General features: G+C 41.8%; 1 protein-coding gene and 1 long non-coding RNA gene across 9 annotated transcripts in view; both read left to right on the top strand.

Moving 5' to 3' along the window:
• The window catches only part of TRABD2B (TraB domain containing 2B), a 286,541-nt gene that overhangs the window by 188,110 nt on the left and 70,899 nt on the right, over window positions 1-27,532 (top strand). The window contains exon 5 of one of the 8 annotated variants that reach the window (XM_083845617.1): window positions 19,348-27,016. The exons of 5 other annotated variants lie outside the window; for them this stretch is intronic. In XM_083845617.1, coding sequence (XP_083701743.1) covers window positions 19,348-19,367 — 20 coding nt within the window. In that variant the 3' untranslated portion in view covers window positions 19,368-27,016. Of the gene's footprint in view, window positions 1-5,533; window positions 12,028-14,908; window positions 19,328-19,347; window positions 27,017-27,532 lie in introns of those variants that run through there. 2 more of the 8 variants (XM_083845614.1, XM_083845616.1) reach the window with 2 other exon arrangements.
• Window positions 12,084-14,122, top strand: LOC310903059. Its single transcript, XR_014587249.1, has 2 exons — window positions 12,084-13,769; window positions 13,905-14,122. It is a non-coding gene; the product is annotated as an uncharacterized lncRNA (long non-coding RNA).

Genomic DNA, 27,532 nt, shown 5'->3' with positions numbered 1-27,532 from the left:
TCTTGCACCTCCCCAGCACACAAAGGGCCTTTTCACTGGCCTACCACAGCTCGAAGATTTCATTTCATGTGTTACAATTAATCTGTATTTATTGCCACTTATCTTAAATGGCCAACAATATCAAGAGTTTAAAAAGTGCTTTTAATGTCAAACTGGGTCAATTAAAACTGTACTTAAAATATTTGCAAAACTTCTACCCTGAAAATTGCCCCCTCAATCTGCTGTTAAGCAAAATGTTTTAAACAAATACACGCAGTTTGAGGAAAGTGACATTTGGTAAAATTCCCCTTGATATTTTAGCAGAATCGAAGATCAATTTCCTTCTATGCTTTTTTTTTTTGTAACAAGGGAAAAATGAATACTATTTCAGATAGTTATGAATATTTGGAAGACATTAAAGCCCTGCTTTCATCAAAACCCTTAAGCATTTCGACTCCTTGTGTTTAAACCTGAGCTTCAAATTGTGGGTCCAAGATTGTTTTTTAAACTGCTTTAGTATTGTGTTCGGACACAGGACTGAAAGCAGTATAACACCTTCATTCCTTTTTGTTATTTAGAGCTGTTGGTACTAGTGTACGTTGAGCTTTGTTGCAAGCTGATAATGCCTAGAAGTCATCACTTTTTTCCATCCCAGAAAAGCTCCTAGTTTTGCCTTGAACTTTTAAAAAGCTCAGTTTGCAGGATGGCCTCATTAAGTCATGTGAAGTAAGTGCTGGTATGGTGCCCCTGAGAATTCTGGACTCAGGCGGTGCGGCCAAGGTTGTGCCGTGTTAGGAGGCTGACATCCGTCACATGGAGAAGTCCTAGGAGGGCCCCCTGGTTAGAGCTTGGTTGTGCTGGACGCAGTAGATGCACAGATTAAGTGAGATCCCAGGCCAGGGGAATGAAATACCGAAACTGAAGGTCTGTCCACGTGGAGCCATTTGGATGTTAAGCTCTGATCCTCAAACGCTTACGCTTTTCCATGAGCAGTGACATTAATGAAGCCTGGTTTCCTATGGTTTTAAGTCATTTGCTTGGATTCCCAGTGGTCTAATAAGGTTTGAACTGCAACTGAGGCGTTTCTGTTAATTAGGGCATTCGTATTATCTTTATGGGTCTCTGATGTCCCTAATAAGGCTCACCCTGCAACTTTTTCTTCCGCAGGAGAGTTCAGTGAGTCTCTGTCCAGTCATCTATTTTCATAAAACATGTAGGAAAGGACTGTCTTGGAGACAGCTTCTCTTCTGTCTAATAGATTTGAAACTTGCCTGTGGGTTCAGAAATATTTCAGGGGAGATCATAAAGACAAAAGCATATATACAGAGGGACAGCAGGATCCCATAAGCCTCATGGTTTTTTGGAAACAAGGTTAAAATGAAATTGCCATATTTATCTAGTGTAAATATTGCACAACTTGAAGACACCAAATGGTTTTGATCATTTCTTTAGTAATTTTTTTCTTGTAGAATATATAATTAAACAAATCTGTCTTTCCCAAGTGATCTAAGTCCATTTTTAAAGGTTTAGGGATGGAAACACATCTTGAATTCCTCTTGTGTAAGACATAACATGAGAAAATATTTTTTGCTGCTTGCCACCCATAACAAAGGCATCATTATGTTAGTTTGAGGAAAGCATTGGTTTTTGGAACCTGTGTTCTAATGAATGCAAAGATACTGGCTTGTAGACATGCTTTCATTGCTCATCAGTTGTTGCCTTTGTTATTTGTTTGTTTTAATTTTAATCTATTAACTGTATCAAGAAGCCAAGTGACACTGACTAATTGTATCCCAAGAAAGACAAATAGCGCAAAGTTAACAGCTTGCAAACAAACCATAGACTGAAATCTGTTCACATAAACTATTTGTTTTCTTAAATGCTTGCATGCAGGAATAGCGCAAGTTTCCCACTGTTGCTGTCATCCTCAGATCACTGAGTTCTGTCAGCCTGGTTTCAGACGTGTGGCACAGAGCCTTACATGGACCTGATTCATTTATGTTCTCCTCTTGGATCTGACAATAATGCCTGTCTCTGGAAAGGATCAGGCTTGAGATCTTTTTGAAGACCATTGCCTTTGGCAGTGTGGAGTAAGATCCTTACAGACTCTTATCCTGGACAAGGAATATTACTTTAGATTGATGTTATTCGCGTCTTTCAGTTACTTAAGGAGCCATTTGGAGATCATATGTTAAAACTCAGAGCTTTTTCTGTTCGGAGGTACCAAAGTGCTGTAGCTGGCTTCACAGGAGGTTGGTGATGACAAGCTGAAAAGTGTAACAACAGTGAGGTGAAAACTCTAATTTGGTGTCGCTGTGGAGTACGGGAGGAAACTAGCTGCAGTTTCTCGTGAGATGGACTGGCCTAGTTCTGCACATCTGTTAAGAACATTTGAACCCATAGGGTAATTTCCCTTGAATTTGATGGAAGGTGGAAGTTTCATAGGGTTATGTTCCTATTTGGAAAGAGGTGGCTTTGGCAAGAGGAGGAGGTTTCTGTTAATGTTCCCGGTCAGGAAAAAGCTGTGATGTAAACTCTAACTCACTCCTTACTAGGGATTGGAAAAGGAGCTCATTCTCCAAACAGATCCATAGCAAAACACCTTTCTGCTGGTTTCAGTGATCGGGAAAGAGCTTGTATTTTAATGGCATTTTCTACTGAACTTCCCTGTTCAGGATTCTGCAGGCTTGTCAGATCTTCATCTGTTTCCATTAGATCCAGAGAATGGAATAAGGAGAATTTATGGCCAAATTTTGGCTGTAAAAAGGGAGATATTTGATTGAGTCTCACCAAGGGGTCAGCAGCGTGAAAGACTGGATGGAAGCATCCGCTGGGCATGGGCACCAGTCTGAAATTAACAAAATACAAACCCCAGTTGTGTTGAAAATGTCTTCCTGCTGGGTGAGAAAGGGAAATAAATACAGGAAAATAAAACTTGTGTCTTGCAAGCAAAGGGGCTATGTTAAGTGCAGTCTAGTTACAACGCTGGATCCCTGTAACTGTGGGAAAATGTGATGAGACAGTGTACCCAAGCACATTTGTTGTTTCTTGTTAATTCTGCACTGTTGTGCATAAACAGGCAATGATGGATTGTCCTGGAGTTCTATGCATAGTATCGAAGAGAGCTGGATTTAATTGTCCTGCGTTTATTGTACAAAAGGAATGAATTATGAGCCACTTTACAGCATCTCCAGTGAAAGTGATTATCAGCGCTGTTCCTCGCCAGAGATATAACTCTGTCAAGTAGACTCCCTTCTCTCTTAGGTTCTTTGGAAAAAGCCCGTGAATCTGCTGTCTCCTGCCAGTTAAAGCTCAGGGTGAAACACAAAACCAAAAGCTTCCAATAACTACATATTCAGTTCAGATGTTGTAGGAATTTCTTACTCTCTTTTTTTCTTTTCCCCTGTGTGGAAGATCAGTCAGGATTTTTGGAGCAAGCAGCTTGAAATAGTGCAGCAAAATGTTTTCCCAGTTGATTGCTCTTTTGATTCTGTAGGTGAGCGGTGTGGTTGAGAACACTTGGCTGTTGGCTTTAATTAGCTTTGACCTGGGCTCATGCACGCTAATAATACAATTGGTCATCATGCCATGGAAAGGCAACCTTCATCCCCAGGCACCCAGCCATATCTCATAGCTGTTTTCACGCTGCTCCTCCCTGCAACACTCAGATAATCCCAGAAATAGGTTTAAGCCGAGGCGGATGTATAAAAGGAATGTTATGAGCCCTGCCTCTGAGACTGGACAATAACTCATCTGCAGAGGAGCTGGGAGTTTTGCTCTCTACGTTTTCTATTGACTACTGTGGCATAATAAAGGACAGCGGAATGAATTGTAGGGACCATAACCTCCCTTGCCTTCTAGAAAGGTTGGGGGGGGCACTACTGACCCCAGTGCTGCAGAACAGCAGCTGCAAGGGGCGGTTTTGTCTTAGTGTTTAAGATCTGCAGGAGTTTTTTCACTACACAGTGCGAGCCAGCTCTCTTCAAGGTACTCGCATGCTTTAGGGAGTACGGGTCCTGTCCCCTCTGCTGGGAGGCTTCCTGGGGCTGCAGGCTTCCGCCTTGCAAACAAATGCGAGATTCCTGTGTGCTCAGAGATTTTTGTGCCTGGGGATAGCCCAGATAAATTAAACATCACGTGGATAGACAACAATGTATATGCAATTGTGCAAATTCTTACAAATGGGTGCTTTTCTGTACCCCCTCCATCTGAACAGATTTCACATGAATTTTTGGACAGGTCTGCAGTTGCCAGAAAGTCTGTTCTTGAAAAGAAATAATTAAAGTAAAAATAAAAATGTAAAAGGCTGTCGATCCTAATGGCACTACCAGGTAGCATGTGCAATTTATTTAACTGTGATTCTACAAATGTGTTAGCTCATGGCTGTGGTAACACTCATGGCAGCAGTCCCTGGGCTGAAAACTGTCCCGCTAATTAATAACAGCTAACAACAGAGGTTATACCGCATGTCATAGTGACAGGTCATGAATCAGGAGAGGAGCATATGTGGTCATGTCTTCTGAATGCAGAGAACTATTTTTGAAACAATTCCCTATGTAACTGTACTGATGCCTTCTGGTAAATCAGCTGTTTAATGTGCAAACTAGCAATGATTCCTTCATTTCTTCCACTCTGTCATTCGGTTGATTTGTCCTCAGTCTGCTGACTCCGAGTCAGAACAGTATCAGCTGCAACAAGAAAAATTTTGAAAAAAGGACTTGGAAAGTCACCATGTGTTTTGCTGGCTGAAAAGACTGTCCGAATGTTGAGCAGAGAGGCTGGGAGAAGCTGTGGGGTTCGGTGGCTGGCTGAGCCTGCCACGGGGTGGGGAGCTGTGGGTGGCCACTTGTCCATCACCCAGAAGTAGGACAGAGCTTCCCCCAGGAAGAACTGGATGACAGCCTTGTGACAAAATGGGCCCTCACTCTAGAATGCCAGTTCATGGGGACTTCTTTTAGGAAAATAAGGGATCGGTTCTCCAGGGAGGGGTGGGAATCCTCGTAGGATTAATATTTTTATGCAGCGAGACTTCTAACTTTTTCCTTGGCAAATAGCTCTTTGATGGCTTAGATTCGTTTTGAATGTGGTGTGAAACAGAAGTTTGTGTCCAGTCCAGACTCTTAAGTTAATACAGGGAAGTGAGTATTTGCTTTGTGGTTGGAGCAGTTCCTGCAGGAGGAGGACAGCGATGGGTAGAGCATCCCCAAGAAGAGCAGCAGCATATGGGTGGCACCTGTCACAGACGTTTTAATTACACGGCATTGCTCTTTTTAGGATTCAGTACATGTGGATCCAAGGTCTAGATTTTCAAGTACCCAAAGTTGTAAGATAGTTTGTCTCTTTACTCAAATCAAAGTTAAGTGCTCAGTAACCAGACTGCTGAGGACTGGATTTTCAAAAGGCCGGAGCCCTTAAACAGCATTTCTGAAACCTGGCTGAATTTCAGTGCGTGCCTAGCTTTAGAAAGCTTTTACATCTTCACTGAGCACAAAGGGACAGACTGTCTCGTAAGTTCATGCCTTCATTAGGAGGAACTGAACCCTATTGATTTCAGCATGCATTACGGCTGGATCAGACCTCTTCAGGGAGTGACCTGTTAGCACCGTGCTGAAAGGCACCGCCGGGGCAATGAGGCAGCAACCCCGACAGCAGGGGAATGCAGAATGGCGTGAGGTGAAGATCGGACATCCTCCTCATTGACAGAGGCTTCCCCGTAATAGAAAAGGGGGGAAAAAAGCTTGGTAAGTCAAGTGGCTTGATTCATAAGTGAACTTGCTCTGAAGTAAACACAATGCCGTATGTGTCTCATTTGCCAATGAGATCATCTGTTTCTTTGTTAGGGGGGGAAAAATGTGTTTCCCTTCCAAGTCCAGGGCCACTCAGGCAATTTACATGAACAAATAAAGATGAGGTTTAGCAGCACTAAATAAATAAAATACAACTCTAAGTGGCCACCAAAGAACAGATCTGCTCGAATGGAATAGTGCTGGGACTTGAGCCAGATGGCTGCTGTTTGCCATGCCTGCTTATAATTCCCAATCCAAGCACTGCTCAGATGCTTGTTGCTGAAGTCAAGTTTATGGCTGTAGCAAAACATATATTGGGAGATAAACAAGTTATGCTAGAGATGAACAGCAGGGCAGAGAATATAAAGTAAATCTGTGCTTTAGACATGGTCTTTACAGAAAGTAATTGGGCTCTTGCCAGAGCAGCACGGATCTAAGCTGACTAGGGCAATGAATATTCATCGCTTAGGAGAAGAGGTAGATGGCTTGTTTCTGATATCTTCTGCCAGCTGTATCCTATAGTTACTCAAAGGTATTAAATGAAGTCATTCCTGATTTTCTCCTCTTTGAGATTAGGATCTGGTCACCCCTTAGTTCAGTGCTTCTGACCATGGAACAGGTGTATACAATATCATGGATTCAGTTAACATGTAGAGCCCTAAATGCTGTTGGTTCGTTGCTATTTCCTCATCCAGCTGGTGTGTAGTCTGCTACGCATCAGTTCTCAATGTGATGAGACTTCCCTCCAGCTCAGCTCATGCTGCACGTCTGACAGTTTGGTGCAGAACTGGTCACTGCGACTGGTGCACTGTGACACCCTAGGTCTCTTATCTACAGCTCAGTCCTGAGTGAGACTGCACCCTAACAAATCATCAGTATGTGTAAGATGTTAGCAAAGTACCTCATACCATTTGTGATTCATGGAATTGCTTATGACTTCTGGACTGATGGAGATGCACAAACTGTTTCTGCAATGGATTTATTTCAAATGACTTAGCTACAGATATTTCATCAATAGCTAGCAGAAACGTGCTCCTCCAAAGTTACTTCACCCATCACAGTTCTCCACAGTTCTTTAAGATGCCAGACATGAACCTCTGTCAGCATTTCACTGCCTCCTTTGATAATAGAAGAAACCAATATAATCAGCTTAAATTAGACATCTAATGTGTAGTTAGACATCTAATGCTGAGTGGGATTAATCTCATCAAGACATCTAATCTGAGTTTCTTCTGTGCTGTTATCTCTGACTTTCTTGTTTGAAAAATCACTTTGCAATCTGATTTTTAGATGAAAGGCAATTAGCCACATGCTAAATTCTTCTTTCTGCATCATAGCCAGAGCATTGCTGAGAAACTAGCTCATGAGTTCTTATGATATATTCTTGCCATGATGGAGCTGCTGTGCTGACAGGCTGGGCTGAGGCTTCTATTAGTTCTTTTATGTGCTTATTTATTTGCACAGGTTTCAGGAAGAAGTCAGGTTTGACAGCCCTATCAAACCACTATTCAGTTACACACAGAATGTTTAAGTAACTAATTTTAGATCCCATCGTTCTCCTCTTTCCCTCTTTTATTACCTTCACTGCCCTGTTTCTTTTGTGCCTTCACACCCCAACCCCAATTAAAAAAAAAAAAGAAAAGAAAACAAACACCCAGAGCATAAATATAGTATTAGACTGTACACATAAGCTGGAAAGAACCTATACTGTGCCACAGTGCTTATTGGCAAGTACTATTAAACCAATAAAATCTTTCAGAAGTTCAGTTACTATAACATAAATGTAACTGACGTGAAAGTCATGGGCTGTAACCTATGTGCAGAGGGAGAGTTGGATGAGAATATTGATGGGAAACTCAGAACATGATGCTAGAAAGGCAAGTACTTCGCATCCGGATGCATTTGGCCTTTGGGTTTCACATCTGCTATGCTCAAGCATTGCCATGAATGCATATTTGAATTAGTTACTCCTGTCTGTAGTTCAGCAGATGGGATATACTCGTTCAGGGCCTTTTTTTTTTTTTTTTTTTAAAAAAAAGTGTTTTTTGTATTAGCCCATTATTTTAAATGTGAAGACCTGGAATCATGGTAGCTGACTCCAGGTACTTTAGCACAGTAATTTCATCAAATATCAAGAGATTATAGGCTTTTTCATTTATGTTTCAGGAGTAGGAAGTCTGCCTCTCTGGAGAAAGGCATAACTCTCTCAGGAGATTTATCTCACTCTGTGTCAGCCTCTCTCCATTGACTAGAATAGGGCATAAGTAAAGTGCTATGATTAAAAACCTAAAGTTAGGTGAAGTGAGGGCTGGTAATTGGTGTATCCCAAGGAACTTACAGGGGGACCAAAACAGCATAATTCTTTCTAGTTGACAGATAAGGGACTGTACTAATATGCCCAAAGCAACAACAGAAAGCCTGCGGCCTATTTAGGAACAGATCGTGGGTGTTCTGAAGTCCAGTTCTGGCCTTAACCATTTGCTCACCCCTCCCACTGCACACAGCTGATGTTTTACATCCTCCCTCCCACAAACAAAATATATATTTCTAAGACATTAAGATACGTATATTAACATATACAATAATATAATCTCAGTAAGATATACCTGCACCTCCCTGAAGTTGCAGTACCAGATGGGCATTATTGATACAGTTTTGGGGGGAAAAAAAGCTCATATGGACAACCCAGCTATGGCTGATGTTGGATCAGAAATGAATCCACTGAGGATTACTGAATCCAGAGACATCACCTGGCTCAGGAAGCCTATGAACTGCAAAAGGCTGGAGGCTGTGAGAGTTTAGGGGGAAAGGATCCCTACAGAGCTCTTCTATTTTCTGTGTTCTTCACCAGACATCTGCGTTGGCCATCCACAGAGATGGGAGGATGAGTTGTATGGACCTTTAGTGTGATCCAGTACTATTTCTTTTAGTTTGTTGTGGCAGAAAATAGTTATTGTTTGGTGGGCTTTGCCTAATCCTGACAGACACTTCGCATGTCACAGAAAGCAGCTAAAAGTTGACAACATAACTTGTGCTGTGCCCCGGGGACAGCAAGAAGAGCCTGGGTAGGCTCTTGCAGCCTGCTCAAGGAGCATGAAGCATGAGCTCAAACTCTTGTTCACCTCTCAAATAACTGCACGGACATGAATGCAGTCAAGAATCTAACATGAGCAATCTCGTGGGATGTTGTGATGCTGCTAAATTTAAAAGACAAAAGCTATTTTTAGCATAAACAGTTAAGAGTCCCACAAATCATGTTGAGAGGCATGGTTCTGATTATAGATCTGTAACACATTTGCTGTGATAAAAAACAGAGCTGAGTCAGGTGATCTTGTTAATGCAATATTTGTACACTTGGGTAATAGATGCAGCTGTGGAAAAAAAGTTTAAAAAAAAAAAATCAGCAGTTTTATTTTACTAGCAATTATTCATTTATAAACTGTAGCAGAGGAGTAGCCAGAATCTGAGGCAAGACCTGCTAGTCTGGAGGTCTTGAAAGACTATAAAATGTGAAACATGTTCCACTCCCAGGACAGATGTCCTTTCCCCCTTTGCTGACTCTCCTCAACACCTGCTGCACTTTAGACATATGCTTACCTTCAACTTGACTTCATTTTGACAGAAACGCGGCTTAAAGTTTAACATATGCTCACGGGCTTTGCTGGATAAAGACAGACTGAGGTGTGTGCCTAAAACTTTTCTTAAGTTGTCCTTCTAACTAATTTATTTTAAGATTGATAAGAACTTCTGCTATTAGACTTGCTGTTCTTGGTTTTATAAGGAGCTGAGTGTGCTGGGAGATGCTAAAAGTGCAGACCCTGGTCAGCCTGGTGAGTATTTCACATTTCTGATGGGCATTACTGCAGGGACTGCTTTCTTAGCCAGTGCATGTACAGTTGGCTATAGTGGAAGTTCACCTCTCGGCAGACAAGCTCCTGTTGTAAAACAAGACATTTTTACTGGGATGGCCCTGAGCATCTGAATAGGACCCTGTCCACAGTAAGGCTGCATATAGGGCAGGGAAGCTTGACATGGGGTGAGCCAGTATTTGCCCCAGGTCATCGGGCAACAGGGATGCTCACAGGGCTTACCACAATTGTGGATGATAGGACTTCTTACAGCACTGGTTTCCAGATCGATTTGTTCTGGTTTCCCTTGGCTCCAGCCAGCTGTTTCTCCAACTTCAGTATGTGTCTAAACTAACCCCCAGACAAGACTGTGAGCCCTAAGTATTTTGAGTCTGGGGAACATGGAGGGAAAAATACATGTAGAAAAATTTACTTACCTCACCTGCCCGGTCCCCTGTTGGTCTAAGGATTTACAAGAAGCTCTCCTAAGAACAGAGATCCTGGTTTTTGTGCAGCCGAGTTTGAGATCAAACAGGGAGCACTGTTTCAGAACTTGTTTCAGATACTAAATTCAAAGTTTGTTAGGGATTTGGAGGATTTTTCTCTACTGAAGAGTTTTTTGTTTGTTTTCCAAGCTGAAAACAAGATCTGGCAGATAGAACTCCAGGTAATAATGTCATTTGCTAAAAATTAAAATCTTTGCCAGATCAAAAATATGGATGTACTTTGGGAAGGAAGTTCAGTTGGAGGTATTATGCTCCATTAGTGGGATACCAACATGAGCAGTCCTGGTTTGTAACTGTAGAACAATCTTTCATCTTGAGCTGTGTATATGTGATGTTGTAAAATCAAAATTAGTTCACGAGTACGCATCAAAAGCTAATTTCATCCTTTTGGGCCCATGAGAAGCCTTTGGCATCTAGGTATCAGTCTCACGTCTTGGCACTTCATTAGCAGCCACATAGCACTATTTAGTCAGCTGCTCTGAATGAGAGCTGTGCAAAGAGCTGCTCCCTCCTGTGACATGTCCCAGATCAGCTTGTGCCAGACTTGCACAGACTCCCACCATCTCTGCAGCATAGCTTGTTCCTCTGGGCTGGACCTTCTTTGGGCCACTGAGCAATTTCTCAGGAGTTTTTTCAAGTAAATGTGGATATTGGACTTTTTTCTAGATCATTTGTAGATGTGCTTTCTGCCTCTTTCTTTGCCCTGTTGAAAGGGAAGTGTCTCAAATTGAGGTCCAGGTGTGACTTCAGGGCCGTTTGCAGGTTACTCATTGCAGTGCTACTTGTGTGGCCGATGGGCTGCCGATCCCTTCTCAAGCCTGTTGCTTCCCATTCAGTAAACGTGCCTCAGCCTCCATCCTGTGCTCGCTTTCATGTCTGCTTCCCTTGTAATTGGCCTGCAGAGATGTGTGAGGAGCACATAGAGCCCCTTTGGGATGAAGCCTGATAGTTCTGCACTACAGACCGCAGGCAGGAGGCCAGCTCCACCTGAGCTGGAGGTCGTGGTTGTCCTCCAGCCAACCTCCTCCTGCCTGGCCTCGGCAGCCAGTGGTGGGGCTTTGGGTGAAAGGAGGTGGAAGGTGGGGTGGACCTACAGCAAGAAGGCAGGGCTCCACGCGGTCGCGGTGTGTCGTTCAGGACTTGGTGGCCCTATGCCAGCAGGCGGTGGCATGGTGCCAAGGGGACACGGCACGGGGCCCGACAGCTCACATCTGCTGAGACAGAACATGAGAATCCACAGTGGAGCCAGCCTCTCCCCCTTCCCATTTCTTCTTCCAAAAAATGGCTAATGTAAATAAATTGTCTGTTCACGTGTGTTTTGGCATCTGAATGGAAACACTTGTCTGTACACCCCCACCAGCCCTGCTCCCTCCCTCCCTCAGCGTTTTTGCTAAATGAGCCTTTCTTGCTCAGCCTCAGCTCAACTTGGAGTTATTCTGTTGGTATTTCCCTCTAGGACTGATAACGAGCCGAAGGAGCGGGCTGTAAAGCTGGTGACATAGACCAGCCCTAATAATGTCCGGAAGCTAAAAGGTCCCTAAGCCCTGACTGATGCAGCAGATAAACATTCAGCAGGGACTCGGGCTGCCCCAGGCACCCAAAATCTGTGTGTCAGGCTCTGCCAGTGGCTCCGCTTGGCCTGTTTTCTGCAGGAGCCCAGGCTTCTTAAAAGCTCCTACCTTGGTGCTAGCAAAAGTATGGCAGTATCCATTGCATAACTTTTCCTAGCTCAAGAACCAGAACGAACTATACCCAGAAATGCCAGTCTACTCACTGGGGCTTTTATATTAACAAAATATTGAAGCAGGGTCCAGCCCTAAGCCATAGGAGGTCACTATGTAGAATGAACCATCATGATCGCCTACCTCGAACTCCTGCAGGAACGAGACCTTTCTGGTATAGTGTATCTTCCTCTTCAAAATATTTTTTTTTACCAAGACTAAGGGGGGGGGGGGGGGGGGGGGCACAAAAATAGAGTTACTTTTCTGTGTCCCATATTCCTCTATCTCTGTGATCCTGTGATTGGTTTTGATATGAGTATCCAAAGGCTGTGGTTACAGGCTGTTCAAAGGTCTGCTCTAGGCCGCTCAGTCCACTGCTGCTGCTTTAAAGAGAGTTGGCTACACTAAAGCTCAAGCCTGAATTGGCAGTCATCACCCATCAGCTTGCTTTCAAACCAAGGGTGGTCTCCTGTCACTTCCAGGTGGGTCAGTTGGAGCTAAATTTCAACTTAATTCTGGCACAGGGTGAGCAACAGAGAGGCTCTTCTGTCAATGCATCTGCCTCAGTAGTGATGCTGAACTTACGAGAATGTTTCCATGGCCAACCTGCTTTTTCTTCCCTTTAAAACTTATCTGTGGGCCTCTGAAGCTTAAAGAACTGTTGGACGTGGAGTATTCATGATTTCTGCTCATGACTTTTTTGATTTCCCCTCTCAACACGAAGTTTACATGAAAGAATCAGATATGCATGCATGTGTATTTAAGGAGAGAACTTCTTTATGTGATAGTTAGGGCTAAAAGAAAATAAATACTCTTATACTAGAAACAGATGGTAAAAAATATGGTGAGCATAAAAGAGGTCAGTGCTTTTTTCCCCAGCTTTATCACCAGCTGAATCATCATGCTTCTGTGTCTATGGTTTCTGCTTGTCCTGTTTCCATATCATGAAAAATCGTATGATTTTAGTCAGGGTTTTACTTTGTAATATGTACTGGGGAATTCACTGAAACACGAGTTCTGCATGGACATTCTTCACGTGGCTATAACTTAAAAATCTTGTCAGCAAGTTATGGATGGGGAAAATAACATTTAATAATAGAACTTCATTAATAATACAAAAAGGTTATCGCAGGGAAAAATGCTCATACAAATTCATTTTGACCAGGTCACTTTTTCACTTTGAGTTGTTTTGTACAGACAAGGAGAAGAGAGCTGGTAAAGTCACATATTGCAAAATGCTTCGCATACTTCCAGTTGGAAAAATAAATATTCAGGCAATTACAAGGGCCCTTGTTAAAGGAGGAGATGGAAACAGATTGTCATCCTCCTCATGGCGCATGTTTCCCGTGCTGCGGGATAATCAGCCACTGAGACATCCTTAATCTTTCTGGATTATTTGCAGCTGCACCTGCCTGAACTTTCTCTTGCCTGATTAACATTTGATTAAATCCACTTTTAAAATGCCAGCATGACTGCAGTGCTGGGGGGGGCGCTTGCAGAGATTGTTTTGCTCTCCATCCTGATTGCATCTGAATTAATTATGCGAAGTGCAATGACAGGAACAATATTGATGTAACAGAAGTTTATTAGGTTGATGTGGTCATCCAGACAAGAGGGCTGTGAGCAGCTTCACATGCTTCAGCTGTGGCCTCCCATGAGGAGAAAATGTCATCTCATTATTATTCAGATTGACCTGATTTGGGTAATTTCTTTCTGGGAGTTGAGGTAGTTTTGGAATCTCATTAGCTTACCGACATTTGCATGTGTTAATAGAGTTCTTGCTTGTTTTCAGTCTTCTGTCCCTTCCTCACCATTGCAAATGGAGTTGGGTCAAAGTCTGCGGGGAGGGAAGCAGGGGAGAAAACTCCAGATCTCGTTTTGGCCCTGCAGTGCCGCTTTCTGTTGTGTGAGCCATTACCTGTGCCAGAGGTGAAGAAGCCCTGGTTTGACCATAAGGGCATGTAGCATTTATTTGGTCTGTTGGGTGTTTTCACCTGTATCATGTACGTGATTGCCAGTGCCTCAAGTCTGTCTGAATTTCTGTCCTGTTATATGAAAACCCAGGAGCAAATCCTGCCAGGAAACAAACTCTTAAGGACATAATCCACGCTCAAGTGCGGTTATCTGTGGCTGCAGACTTAGTGGGCTCCTTTTTCAGCGGGCTGTGGTGTGATGGAGGGATTAATGGTGAGCTCTGCTATGCCCAGACTTCTGGGGTGAAAAGGGGGCTTTGGGGACAGTGTTTGGCAGCTCCTTGTAGAGTAATCTGGGTAGTGGGAAACTTCGGTGAGTTCCTTACGCACAAATACCACCACCATGCAACCCAGAAGCAAATGGCCCTGGATCTGGTTACTCTGCCCAGGTCTTCAATGGAGTATGCCACAAGTGCTTTCAGCCTCTGCAAGCTAATAACAAATTGATAAATGCCTGGAATTCTTGAAGAACAGCAGCTTTACAGCAATGTTCTCAGGCATCATGAACATCTGTTTGCTGTGATTTCTTTTTCTTTCACTAACAGATGTTTGTGCATAATTTGCTTACAGAAGTCTGAGCAGATACTTCTATCTTTCTCTGGGATACCTGTCTCTCTCCCACTGGATCCTGTGGCCCGTTGGTTTAAAAGCACAGCTTTCTCTAGAAGCTGCAGAGCAGCTTTCCTATCATACCAGTTGATGTTTTGAACCTGTAACAAATCAGAAAAGGAAAAAATTGCTTTCTTTGAATCCAAGTATTTTTTCCAAATACATAACAAAAACTGTTCTCCCAAAAGTTTTTTTGTTGTTTTCCACTCCCCTTTCTAAAACTAAAAATGAAGGCTGATAACTCATTGAAATAGAGACTTGGGGGAAGATTCTTGGGAAAGCTTTCATGGAGGAAATAAGGAATATATTTAAAATCTTTCTGCTGAAAAATGGCATATTCTGTGGCACGTGTGCCTAAGAATAATGCTGGTGGTTTAAAGAACACTTGGAAAATTCATTTTCAGGCTAGCTGCAGATTCAAGGTTACTTTTATTTTATTTTTGCTTTGCCTCACTGTTTGCTGTGTGCTCATCTTCCTTTCTACAGCAACTCTCTTCCTGCTGCAGCAGACCAGCAGTGCTCTCCCATCATCGCATCCTTACTCAGACAAAAGGTCCTGTGGTGGGAGCTGCTTGGACCTAATTTTACTGAGTGGTGCCCCATTCACTCCTGCAGATCTCCCCAGCGACTGCACATTTGTCTAATGTCTTTCTCAGGAATCTGGCGAACTCCCTGGACCTAGAATCATAGAATCAGGCTGGAGAAGACCTCTAAGATCGTCAAGTCCAAGTTAAAACCAGGACTTTTTAATAATTTCAGAAAGATATTTTGACTAGTTGTTTTTGTTTGTATTGCTTAAGGAGGTTTTCTTGCCTGGCTGTTGGAGGCAGCATGGATGAACAAAAACATCTGGGCTAAAAAAATAAATTGAAATTAAATTAATTATAAGCTAGCTTCAGCGAATTACTGTGGTGTAGCAGAGTAGTGGTAATAATTAAAAGGCTGCAATGTCCTTACTTTATATGTAAGTTCCTAGTAAAGGAGATGTGCTGTACCTTTCAATCAGTTTTATTAAAGGACTTAAAACTGCAGGGATCCTCCAGCTTTGGCTTGTATTCCGGGGGAGTCCCTGTGGCTGTGCCACCGGAGGAGAGCTCTCGATGGGCTTTTCTAAACTCCTTCCAAGACAGTGGTTGAAAGTCAGTGCAAATGAATGCCGTTATCATCACCACACGTGCAGGATGTTGAAAAGTCAGATTTCTCTTCCAGGGGAAGAAATGTGTTTGTACTCTAAGTTGAATCAAAAAAAAGGAACATTTAAAAGGTTTTGGAACAAAAATTCCAGCCTGCCCCAACATGAGCCTCAGTGGAAACCCTACTGTGTTTCCCCCTTGATGGTGACCAAACACTGCCAAGTAATAAAGATAAGAGATTAGTCATCACGTAAAGGTATGATCTGTGGAATCATTTTGACGTTGATGTTAATATTTCAATAAGGCATGACAGTCAAAAGTAATAAAATGAATGCTATTAGAAAGAAATGATGACAATTCTAACAATACGACAACCTCCAAATCATCAAATCAGAATTTTCTCTTTCAGTAAATCTGTCAAAATTGATATCTTCTGCAAAGTGTTTTGGAGCTGAAACAGCATTTCCCAGCAGAAAAATGTTGCTTAAAATATTCTATAGTTATGCAGATTCAGTGCATGTTATAAAATTAATAGTTGTTTAGGTTTGTAAGAGGAAAACCATGTAGAATTTATTAGCAGAATGTTCTAATGAAGTGCATCTTTTAATCAATGAATTACTGAGATTCTGGCTCAACATCTTTCTCCACCTCCTCTAGCAGCTGAGTGCCAGCTGGGCTGGAAATGCTCTTGTTGATGTAACTGAATGCAGACAGCTAATTTGGTAGTGTTTTAACCTACTTTGTACTCGTCTTTATCTTTACTCCCATTTTTCACATGGCCTCTTGCTACAAGCCATGCACTAGATGGTAGGACAAAGAGAGATCTGACGAACACACTTTGTTTTGTGGGTTTATGAAGTTGAGGAGCTAAAGGATTGTTTTCATTACTAACATCCTGCTGTAGTAAAAAATTCAAATTTAATACATATGACAATTGTTATATTACTTAATCCACTGTTTGTCTTCTAATTTAGCTCGAGTTTGCCTTGTTATTTGGTATGTTAGAGGAAGGCTACAATTTAGCTATTTGGCACACCCTTCTTATCACATGTACTTTAATGTCATATGCTGATGAAGCCTCCAGCTGTAAGACGTTACAGGATAGCAATCTCAGCTTGTCCTTGCTGACTTGGGGAGGATGCATCTGGTGTCAATTTTGTCAGAGCTCACCATCGTGGTTTGGCAGATCTTTTTGCTTACAAGAACACAGGTATACAAGATGCCATGTGCTGAGCTGGGGAGAAGGCTGTTTGGATGCTGGGCTGTGTGCCTGGTGCACAGATTGCAGAATGGGTTCATGCCTTTAGGGACCTCTGGTCCCATGGTGGTGAGCAGCAGCTGTGCTGGTTTTTATGTTATCCAGAAGGGTGCCTGCTGGGGATAGCACTGGAGATCAGCAGAACCAGGTGCTTTAGCCGCCTGGGAGCAGCTCCCAGCAGGGACCTCCCCAGACCCGTGCCCCTACACCATACTTAAGGCAGTGTAAAATGGAGCAAGTTTCATGAGCTGACCGGTACCTTGCATGGACGACCAGGCACATGGTGCTCAGGGTAGCTGCTTGGCCTGTTTCTGTGTAGCAGTGCGTGTACCCTTTGAGAACAGATCCCTGATGGGAAGTGCTGAACCATAGCTCTTCTCTGGCTTTGGAGCTTTGTGCATCTGACATGACTCAAAGCTTAAGGAAAGCCACCAGACTCTGTGGTAAAGACCAGACATGCAAGCAGCATGTCTGGGGATGTCAGTTCATGAATCTTCTGCAATTCTGGGTTACTGTTTTTTATTAAACTGGATTTTATTAAGCTAGTTCGCCAAACCTAAGAGCAACAGATTTTTCTCTTTCATACTCCAGAAGTCATGAGAAGGTAGAGCCAGGCATTGTGCTACTCCGCCTTTCATCCCAACAGGGTAAATTGGCTTTCCATCAGCAGGACGCCAAAGTGAGGTTTGCTCCGCATGCTTGAGGACAAATCAAGCGGAAGCCTTTCCCTGCCAAGCAAGTTCCACAGAAGGATAACTTCTGTGCAAGGTCCCTCTGAGGTTGTTGAGCATCATCTGGTCAGTGCAGAGGCAAGTCTGGATACCGCTGAGAGAAGGAATTGCCACAGAGTAATCTGTGGAATTGTAGGATTTGGGGGTTGATAGGATTTGTGCCTCAGTATCATGAGTTGCTAGAAAGGTTTTGAATGGTACTGACCTTCGGTTCTCATCATTTTGGAGTCTTCTGAATCTCCTGTCTAATTCTAGGCAGGCAAAGTATGGATTCATTGAAGGAAACTGAGCTTGTGGGTCACTATTGCTGGGGCAATAGAGCACCACCCTGACTCAAATCAAATCCAAATCTTGTCTAGTTTTTTCTTGTTTTAGTTAAATACAGGAATATTTGGTAAAATAGTTGTTGAAATTCAGGATAATTGCATAAAGTCACAGATTTTATGGGTTTGTTTTGGTTTTGTGGTGAACAAAATGATTCCAGTGGCATTTTAGGAAGAAAGTCACAGGTGAAGATGTGACTATCGGGCTTCCTCTTGTCTTGAGGATAAACAGAATTCAGCCCATCAAAGGCGCGATGTTTGCATGTAGCCTTTTCATTTGTGTGCCACACATGTGATCAATTTAACTGGGGAGGATTTAGGCAGGGTGGGGAGGCCGATGTTTCTTGTGACATGTGGAATGTTAAGCCACAAAAATGCAACCACAAAATCAGCAGATTAGAATTCCCATTTGTAAGGAATAAATAATCATTATGGTGAGATAGTCCATGAGGGATTAACACGGCTGCTTCCAATTCCGTTGTTCGAGGTGCTGTGACACTTCTTTTTTTCAAGCACATACCTCCCTTTTTTTTCATTCTTATTTTCCTTTTATTCTTTTTCGTGGTGAGAATTGTAGTTGTCACGGTGATTTATGGGGATGAATGCCACTTAAATTTGTCTCTGTGTGTACCTCTTTGTTTTTCTTCCTACTAGTGGTTGTGTTATGCACCTGTTGTTCCCCATTGGGGCCCACGTGCTCATGGAACCGATGCTCACGTTGCAGTTGGTTTACTCACAGTTTTACAACACTTGTTAGTTACATCTGATAGATCTGTTCTGGCTTTGTGCCGAAGAGCTGCCTGGCAGCATAAATCATCTTAGCATCGAAGAGAAGAGCACGGTATCTATTTCAAGTTCCCACCCACCAGAGCCTCATAAATCTACACAAATGTTTCGAGAAACAGGTTTGATATTGGCTGGAATGAGCTAATGCTGCAAAGCCCTTCCTAGTCCTGAACTGAGTCTTGGACTCTGACTCCTCCAGGCTTACAGGGTTAACTTAGATTTATAGGCTATGTCTACATCACTCTTAAAAAGCACGCTTCAGAGCAATGCAGAGCATGTTGTCTTTGCAGCTCCACAAGCTTCTCATCCATACGGAGGCCTTCCAGACAGCGTGCCTTGGTGCTGAGTACCTGATGCCTTATTAACCTGATGCTCTGTTAACCTGCTCGGCATATGCAGGCATTTATCTGAACAGGTGTTGACAGCATTCTCAGGCCTCTTCTCAGACTGCAGTGTGTGTGTATCCTTAGTTTGCCCTTTTAGTGCAAAAAGGAGGAAGGGGGCATAGATTGCTTTATTAGAGTAGAATAATGCACGCTGCTGAGAGTGACGCTGGATGCTCTGAATTGCCTCCAGACGAGCCCTCTCCTCCCCTGTCTGGAGAGGAGCTGGCTTTCTCGCTCAGACCTGTAGGAGGTGGTGTGAATGATGATAATCCCTGTATTTGCCTATCTCAGTGCTGTCTGACTTTCAGGGTGCTTGATGAGGGCTTGATGCAGCAAAGCACTTGCTGTGCCTAACTCTGGATGTGTGAGGAATCCCATCGACTCTACTGAAACGAAGTGCTGTGTTTGGCGTGGTGTGTGTTGGTGGGAGTGCGGCTGCACTACCCGAGAAGATTCATGTGATTACACATCCTTTCTGCACGGCTGGTTCCACAGGTCAAATGGGGGCTTCAGGAGTTTCGTGTTGGCTTTAAATGAACTCATTTGTGTTGGCAGCAGTGACTTGCAAGGCAAGATGCATGAGTGGTTACAATATTTTGCTATAAACCTCAAGGACTGGCTTTGGCATTTTCTCTGGCCTTATACTAAAGGCCACTGCCACTTGTTCCACTTGCAAGTGTGTAGTAGACTCACGAAAACCAGGTGTGATGCCAGAGACTTCACTCCATTTTGCACTTCAGACAGGTGTTTTTTAATGATGTTAACCCAAGGAGATCTGGGTGGATCTACAGCATTTGTAAAGGAAAATAGTAGTAGTAGCAAGCCTTTAAATAATGTAGGTCCTGCACCAGACTTGTAGGTTGGAAAAAAAGAGGGAGTAACTGCTGGATCTGAGACTGCGAAACATCTGGAGTCTTCAAGCTTTCTTGAAAAACTATTCGTCCGTCTAAGTTGTATCCCTTGTATTGTTTATGCAAACCTCAGCAAAAGAGAAGGACATGCAGACCATCACTGCTTTGGGATAGCCATGTCACAGAACGAGGGCACTGGTGACCTGCTTTTTAATTGCTCTCTTTTTAGTGGATACACGTAAAGTTTTGACACATTCATAAAAGACAATTTCACCAGTGGCTCATTAAAGTTACGACAGAGGTGTAACCTCTGGTTCAGCAATTCCCTAAAGCAGAGAGAGTGGAAGAATATGGTGAAAAATGTTAATCTGTGATATATGTGTTTTTCTCCTATTTCTTCAAGCATAGAGATACTGGCTAGGTTCTGGGCTAGAGTGGCTGCTGGGGGAAAATGGCTTTCTTGTTGATTTTAAAATATTAAATCCTCTGAGTATCATTTATGTCCTGAAATGTAGTAAAAGAAATGTTGGCTCTCTGTGCTGTAACCTTTCCTATTTACAAACAGATGTGTTACTGCCTTAAATCAGGATTTGGTATAAATTGATCAAAAAACCTTCTTCCAAAATTAGCCTTGCAAAATTCCCATAACAATCGCATGACAGAAAACTGGCCGAGTACCTCTGTGATGCTCCCCAGCCTGTGATTTGGAGAGGTAACTAAATGAAAATGCGACCTGGCTTATTTAAGTGTACAGGACTCTTTCCTTTGCATGCAGTTGTTGCTATGTGAGTGAAGCTGTATCTCTGTCTCTGAGGCCATGAAGTGAATTTTTAGGCTGTGTAGTTAAATACTTCATTACTTAAATATGCATTGTCTTTGGGGAGCACCTTTCTCCTCTCCCCCTCCCTTCTCTAATATACTTCATCATAAACTTCTGCAAAAATGTATAAGTAAATAAAATAATCCAGGTTCCTTTTTCTTAAACAAAAATTTAATTAAATGGAAGTTGGATCCCTTTGGAATACAGAGAAACAGCTTTAAAGACACTCTAGACATTGGCTTTAAGGATTTCCTTCCCTCTTTTTGACTAGCAGAATGCAATCCTAGGATTGTATTTCTCTGCTTCAATGCTAAAAGAAGTCTTAAAAGAAGCCATATTCAAAGGCCTAACCCAGACATTTTATGGGATGTCATACATTTTCAGCTGTTCATAACATAAAAAATAAAATAAAATACTGCAGGTTACTTTATCAAAGAGAAAGCTGATTTGTAATTCCCAAGGTAGAATTATGAAAATACCTTGAGAGCATTACAGGAACAGACATTTATGAGAAGTAATAAAATTAGCTGACTGGAGTACAAATTTGCTGAATGCTTTTGGAGGAGAAAATATGTTCCTTCCCCCATTGCCCAAAGAAATTCAGATGAAAACTGTCAGTTTGAGAGGCCTTTTCTGTGACAAATCAAAGCCATTCTTTAGCAGAGTACTGTTTCTGCAATGTTTCCCTGGGAAGATGATGTAGACCTGATCCTTCTCCCACTGACATAATAGAAAGAGCTAATGGTATTGACAGAAGCAGTGCTGAGTATTAACAGAGCTTTCTGTAGGAGAATGGGGCTGATTCTGGCCATCCTCCATCCCCAGGCTGTTGCTTCGCTGGCTGGGTTGGTGTGAGGGTGAAAAGGGGTGGATAGGAAGGAAGACTTAGCAAGGGGTCAAACACCAAATGGTTTTAAAGACATTGGGGATCTCTCTCCATTTCCCTTTGATAAGCTCTTGCAATGGTTTTTACTTGCTCTGGCAAATTAAATAGATGAAGTACCTTACTACTCTTTTGAATAAGTCTTATGTCACTTCTGTCTGGGTTGTTCCTTTCTCTGCTAAACTAATTAATCTTTCCAAGTTCATTGCTAATTTTCCTAGCAAAGATATGTGTAACTGCAGTCAGTGCATCTATGTCTTATGCTAAATTGACCAAACTACTTAAATCTCCTTCTGTGAGGCCTGTTTCCTGGTCCTTGAATTATTCTGTTGATCTTCTTTGTATTTGTGGTTTCTTAAGAAAACAAGGCTTATGTGGGTATACTGAAAGTGGATTTATGTGTCTGTCTGCTCCCCTCCCTCCCTCTCCCCATTAACCCTTGACTAATTTCACAAAGACATGAAAAGCATTAAAAATCTTTAGGCTGTGCATGCTACCTGAGAATATACAGCCAGGAAGGGAGGGAAATCCTATTATTGCCCTGCTGAGGGAAAAGCTGGAGCATGTGTGCTCAGCCTCTATTAGACATCCAAAAATCCTACTGGAAACAGCCTGCCAAAACTGGTTTTCTTAAGTTATGCTGCTCCTGATGATGCTTGTTTTCATGGCTGGTCACTGGAGCTATACATAGTGGTCCTCTTTTAGTCTTACTGTATTCGGATACTGGACCAGCCCACCGGGTCTCTGGGCTGTGCTCCTATCTGCATCCAGCCCAGGACAGCAGCACACCAGGAACCTGGGTCTGTGGTCACTGGTGTACGTCCAGACTCGTTGTCTGAGGGCACTAGCCAGTATGCCCTGTCTGCAGAAGTCCTTCTCAGCACTGGCCGTGTTCCTGCATGCCTTGTTTGAAGGGGCAACTCTGTGCGAAGGGCTCTGTCTTCATAATTCACATCGCCGACAGTCTGTCTCGTGCATGTGGACTTCATCGTCAGTGTTTTGAGAACAACTTCCAAATCATGGATGAAAATGTTGACTAGTGCTGGGCTCACTACCAATCCCGTTTTTTTTGGCTAGAAAATGCTCCAATCACAGATGATTCTCCATTTACAACTACTTTTCAAAATCTTTCTGGATAGTCAGTTCTGAAGTATTTGAGATTTCCTGTGAATATTGTATAGTTCTAGTTCTGTAACCAGAAGCTTGATCTCTGATCTCCTTTGGATTACTGTTGTAAATTGATTCAGTTTTACCAACTAATGCTGAATAATCTCAGAAAGGATTTATTTTTTTCTTGATATGATTGTTTTCTCTAATGTCATACTGACCACCACAGATGATCTCACTTTTCTAAGTATCTTTTCCATTCAGTGAGTACTCTATCCCATATTCTTCTTCTTTCTATGACTTATTCCAAACCAGTTCATTCAACCAAAGTCAACTGAATGGATTTAAAAAAAAAAAAGACCTAAATCTGAATTTTCTTTGTCTCCCCTGTATCCTTAGTACAGTTTGTTTGCTTGCCTGAAGTCTATAGTGCAGTAAATAGCACTGAGAGAAAAAAGAGGATTTGGAATATCAAGTACTTTAACAGTACAAGAAAACTGAAACTTAAATGCATTTCCTTTTCTCAGATATGGATTTAATCTCCATTTCTGAGTCTGTGCCTAATTTATTGCAGAATTCTCTCACATGTTCAATTAAATTGTGAGTGTTTAGCAAAATTGCTTAAGTGAGAGAACATATGCCTTCCGGATATGTATGTTCCCTGGACTGAGTATGATTTCCTTTTTGTCTTCCATTGATTAATCATTTTGTTTTTCCCTCTCCCTAAATCTAGCTAATGAACTAACTTTCCTTAATCCCATGTGAAAATACTGTATGTCCCATCAATAGCATTGTTCATAAATCTTATGTTCCCCTCTAGCTAATAAGAAACAACAGTTGAGATATCCATCATCTCTGCTATGGGTTGGAGCTCTACAGAGCAACAGAAGGAGGCTGGATTACTCCATCTCAACATCTCCTCCAAGCAGTTGTTTACATGAGGCAGAGGTTAAAAATGTGGGCAAGCAAACTTCAGTCTCCATGTACAATTATAAATGATCTTTAAGTTTGACTAGAGAACAGACTACTGTTAGTAACAAACAGTACAAATAAATAACACGGGTTGCACCTCCAGGCACTGACTTTGTCTAATTTCTTTTGTAAACTGGAAAATTTTCATCGAGTGCATCCTAGCTTGGCATCGTATCCCTTATTTAGACCTCTTGCCATTCTTCCTCAATTTACTGCTCAGCAGATAGGCACTGTTTTTTCACAGTTAGGGCAGCTTCTTCCCCACATCACCCTTTATAAAAACAACTTCTGCATCTTCACAGCAAAGATGCTCTCCACCTCCATGTCCCCACAGCACTGGTATGAGAGAGAACATATAAAGGGTTTAGTCCATGAGCAGCTTCTGACTGATAGCAGAACCAAAGTCCTAGAAAAAGACTAATTTCACAGTTCTCTTCAAGAAGAAAAGAAAGGTAGGGAATATCTTCTCTACAAACGGGAAGACACTGAAGGGAGGAAGAACATCTCTGTAGCTCAAAGCAAGCGTTAACAGAAGAAAAAAGGGTATAGATTGGCCAGCAGTGAAGACAGACGGGATGCTCCTTCAGCATTAATTGGCTTAGGGGTAAAAACAGAATGCCTTTAGGAGAAGCACTAGGCAAAACCAGGAGGACATCAGGTTAATTGTGAAAAAGATTGTGTGAAGTCATGTCTTTGGTAAGACACTTCTGAAATGCTTTCCTGCTCAGATCAAAAAGTCTTCATAGGATTCTCTAATCTTTAGGTCAGCTATAGCTTTTCCACTTCTTTCTCAGTCATCTTCACCTTTCTTTGATGCCTACTTTTGTCAGAAGCAAAAGATGAGTTAGGTGTCATTTTTATTAGTGACATTTCAGCAAAGGAAAATACTGAAAAATAGCTGTTTAGAATCCAGTCAATCCCAATAGCTGTTAGAATCCAGTCAGTCTTCATATCACTTGAGTCTTTCTGTTAAGTGTGTGTATGCATAAACATACACGCACATTTTACATATGCACACATACCCATATATAAGTCATTTGTATGTGTAAATGATATATATATATATATCGATGTGCAAAAGCAGTTGTAAGAAGGTTTTCTCCACATTCATATCTTTTGACTCTGCCAATTCCAGGAAAAAAATATAATAATTCTTACTTCCTGCTTATTACTCCATTGCAAATCTCTTAGCATTTGAAAAGCTTTGCTGCTTTCCTCTCAGGCTGAAAGCAATAACAAAGCCTTTCTACAGAGCAGCAAAACATAATCCTAAACTTTTCAGGGAAGGCTTTTGAAGTTCCTAATGTAGCAGTGGGCTTATCCGGTTCTTAGTGTGTTGCTGTTTCTGTTCCTTGGTGTTCTTAAATTATTCCCAATCAGTTTTAGATTTAAGGTGCTCATTATTTCTATTTCTTGATGCACGTTCAGTGCTTTGGATAACTTGCATGATTTTCCTTTACTGTAGAGAGAATTCCTAAAAGTAACCAGATTCAATCCCAGTGCTACTCACACAGCATAATTGTGCTGAAAGTAGAACTAATTCTCTTGCTCCAAAATCTCATTTTGTTTCAATTAAAACTATACAGTTTTGTAGACCCAATTTGGGTCAAGGGTGGCAAAGAAATAATTGAAATACATTGTTTCTCCCATGTTCTGAATCTCAAAAAATCCTAAAATTTTTTTCTGATGCATTCAAAATAAAAACACCTTGATTTTTGTTATTTTTTTCAAAAGAAAATTTCTGAATATTTTAAAAGAGAAAGCTTGAAATTCAGGAACAAAATGTTTATCTTGGAAGCATGCATAATACATTTGGCTGATCCAAAGTAATTTTGCAAATACTGGTTTTGTTTGCCCATGACAAATGCCTTGAATTTTTTTTTTTTGATTTTTTTATTTATTTTACTGAAATAGTTTCTGAACTGGAACAAGAAGAATCAATGTCTACGTACATTTACATATGCAATGCGTATTGTCTTTCCTCGTAAAAGAAACAACGGGGGATATGACAAATGATTTTTCATTTTTGTCATTGCTGTTTATTATTCTCATTGCTTGGCATGAAGGCCAAATTCTGGTTCATGGCTCCATTACAGTCTGTGTCATACTATGCAGAATGGGAAGTAGATCCTGTGCTAATATGGTTTTGAAGGACTGAAGCCAGAGTGTGTCAGGCTTCATGATGCATTTCAGTCAACTAATTGTGGTTCATTCTGTAGTCACAAGGAAAAGCATTCAAGATATAACCTACAGTTGTACATAATTCTTGACCTAGAGGCTACAGGAATGAGGCTTTAATGCTGTTTACCACCTTGGGGAACATTAAAATGATGGGACTGGAAGGGCTGTTTAGGTTATAGCAATCTAATTATACCCAGTGGAGAGAGTACCAAAGTGTTCAGAACCAGCTGGTAGGGGAAATCTCCTGTGGATCCAATTGCTTTTTTTTTTTTTTTCAGTTAAGAAAAAAGCGTCTTTAATTAGCTGAGCAACTAAACCCTGCAGTTCTTTATGCAGTTCATACCCACCAAACGCGGGGAGTTTTGTGTTAAGTGGGTATCTTCTGGTGCTTCAGTATCTCAAGAAGAAAAGTCCTCAAGTTGTGTGGGGTTTTCTGGTTCTTGTTTGTTTGTTTGTTTGTTTGTTTTTGTTTTGCTCTGTAGTTGCCAGCAGCACAGCAGGTACAGATTTACTCCATCTTAACACATGCAGAAGGGCTTTCTGTTGGTCGACATAATGATACCGATTTTAAACTGCAGATTGCTTTATATGATGTGTCTCAAAATATCTGTTTGCTGTTCCTCTCAGCAAACACTTGTTTTTCTTCTCAAATTCTGCTGTGGCAGCTAGTTGGAAAGTGAATGTAAGGTAGGACTCTGCCATAACTGTCTGATTGGTGTTAGATAAGAAAGGAGAAGCCTAAGCCACTGTGCTCTAATGAAAATAGTGAAGCTTGCTGGGGTAACTAGAAGTAAGGAAAAATAATGATTTGTCTCCCCTAGCATGTTAAAGTATTTCTGGTTTGCTTCTGAACCTTATAAAGCTTCATTTGAAAATCTAAGTAACCAAGCTTAGATCTGGGTTTGTTTTCAAATGCTTCCTAGGCTTTTGTTGGGACAACCACTGCATTTTATCGTGTGTTTGTACATGTGCATAGATATAGATACAGATTAAACATCACCAATACCTAGTTCCCCAGGTCACGGCCCGCTTAACAAAATGACTGTTCAATCCGGGAGTGCTTTCTTTAGGATAGGGTTTCTGCCTGTTTTCAAGGTAAGACAGAACATTCAAATATTTATGAATGTTACAACATTCCAGATTTCCTTTCCAGGGCTACTTGAGGCCACTTGAAGAAGTAAATCTGTCGTGGTGATGGAGACAAGCTTCATTTGCACACTTCCTTTCATCTGTTTCCAAACAAATGGTTCATTCACACTTCCTAGGTCAATGGTAGCAACTGTGCTTGGTTTCTCTGTGGATTGAGCGGGACCGATTGTGGTCATTTACATGAATCTGGCCTATTAGTTAGGGAAGGGTTTATACGCTCTAGGTACGTGTTCTCTTTGCTCTTTTCATGTATTTGATACACTCAATTGGACTACTAATAATTGAGACCCTGTGTTTACCCTGGAGTCAGGCAGACTGGGCAATTATCTTCCTTGCACGACTGTTCATCTACAGATCTTTCTCCATTAGAAATTATTCAGGTCTCTTCCCCACTGCAGTCACAAGCTACCGCAGTGGCTAATGAATTCTGATTGCTCTGTATGAGGACAGATTTGAACCTGTGACTTCAAGCTGAGGGATGACCTTTTTAGTGTCTCTCTAGTCCTCTCCCCGCCTGCGCCTTTCATGCT

This window comes from Anser anser, assembly GCF_964211835.1.
Source record: "Anser anser genome assembly, chromosome: 8".
In the NCBI taxonomy this organism is placed as follows: domain Eukaryota; kingdom Metazoa; phylum Chordata; class Aves; order Anseriformes; family Anatidae; genus Anser; species Anser anser.
Note: the sequence above shows the minus strand (reverse complement) of the source record. Positions and strands in the feature narration are given on the sequence as shown.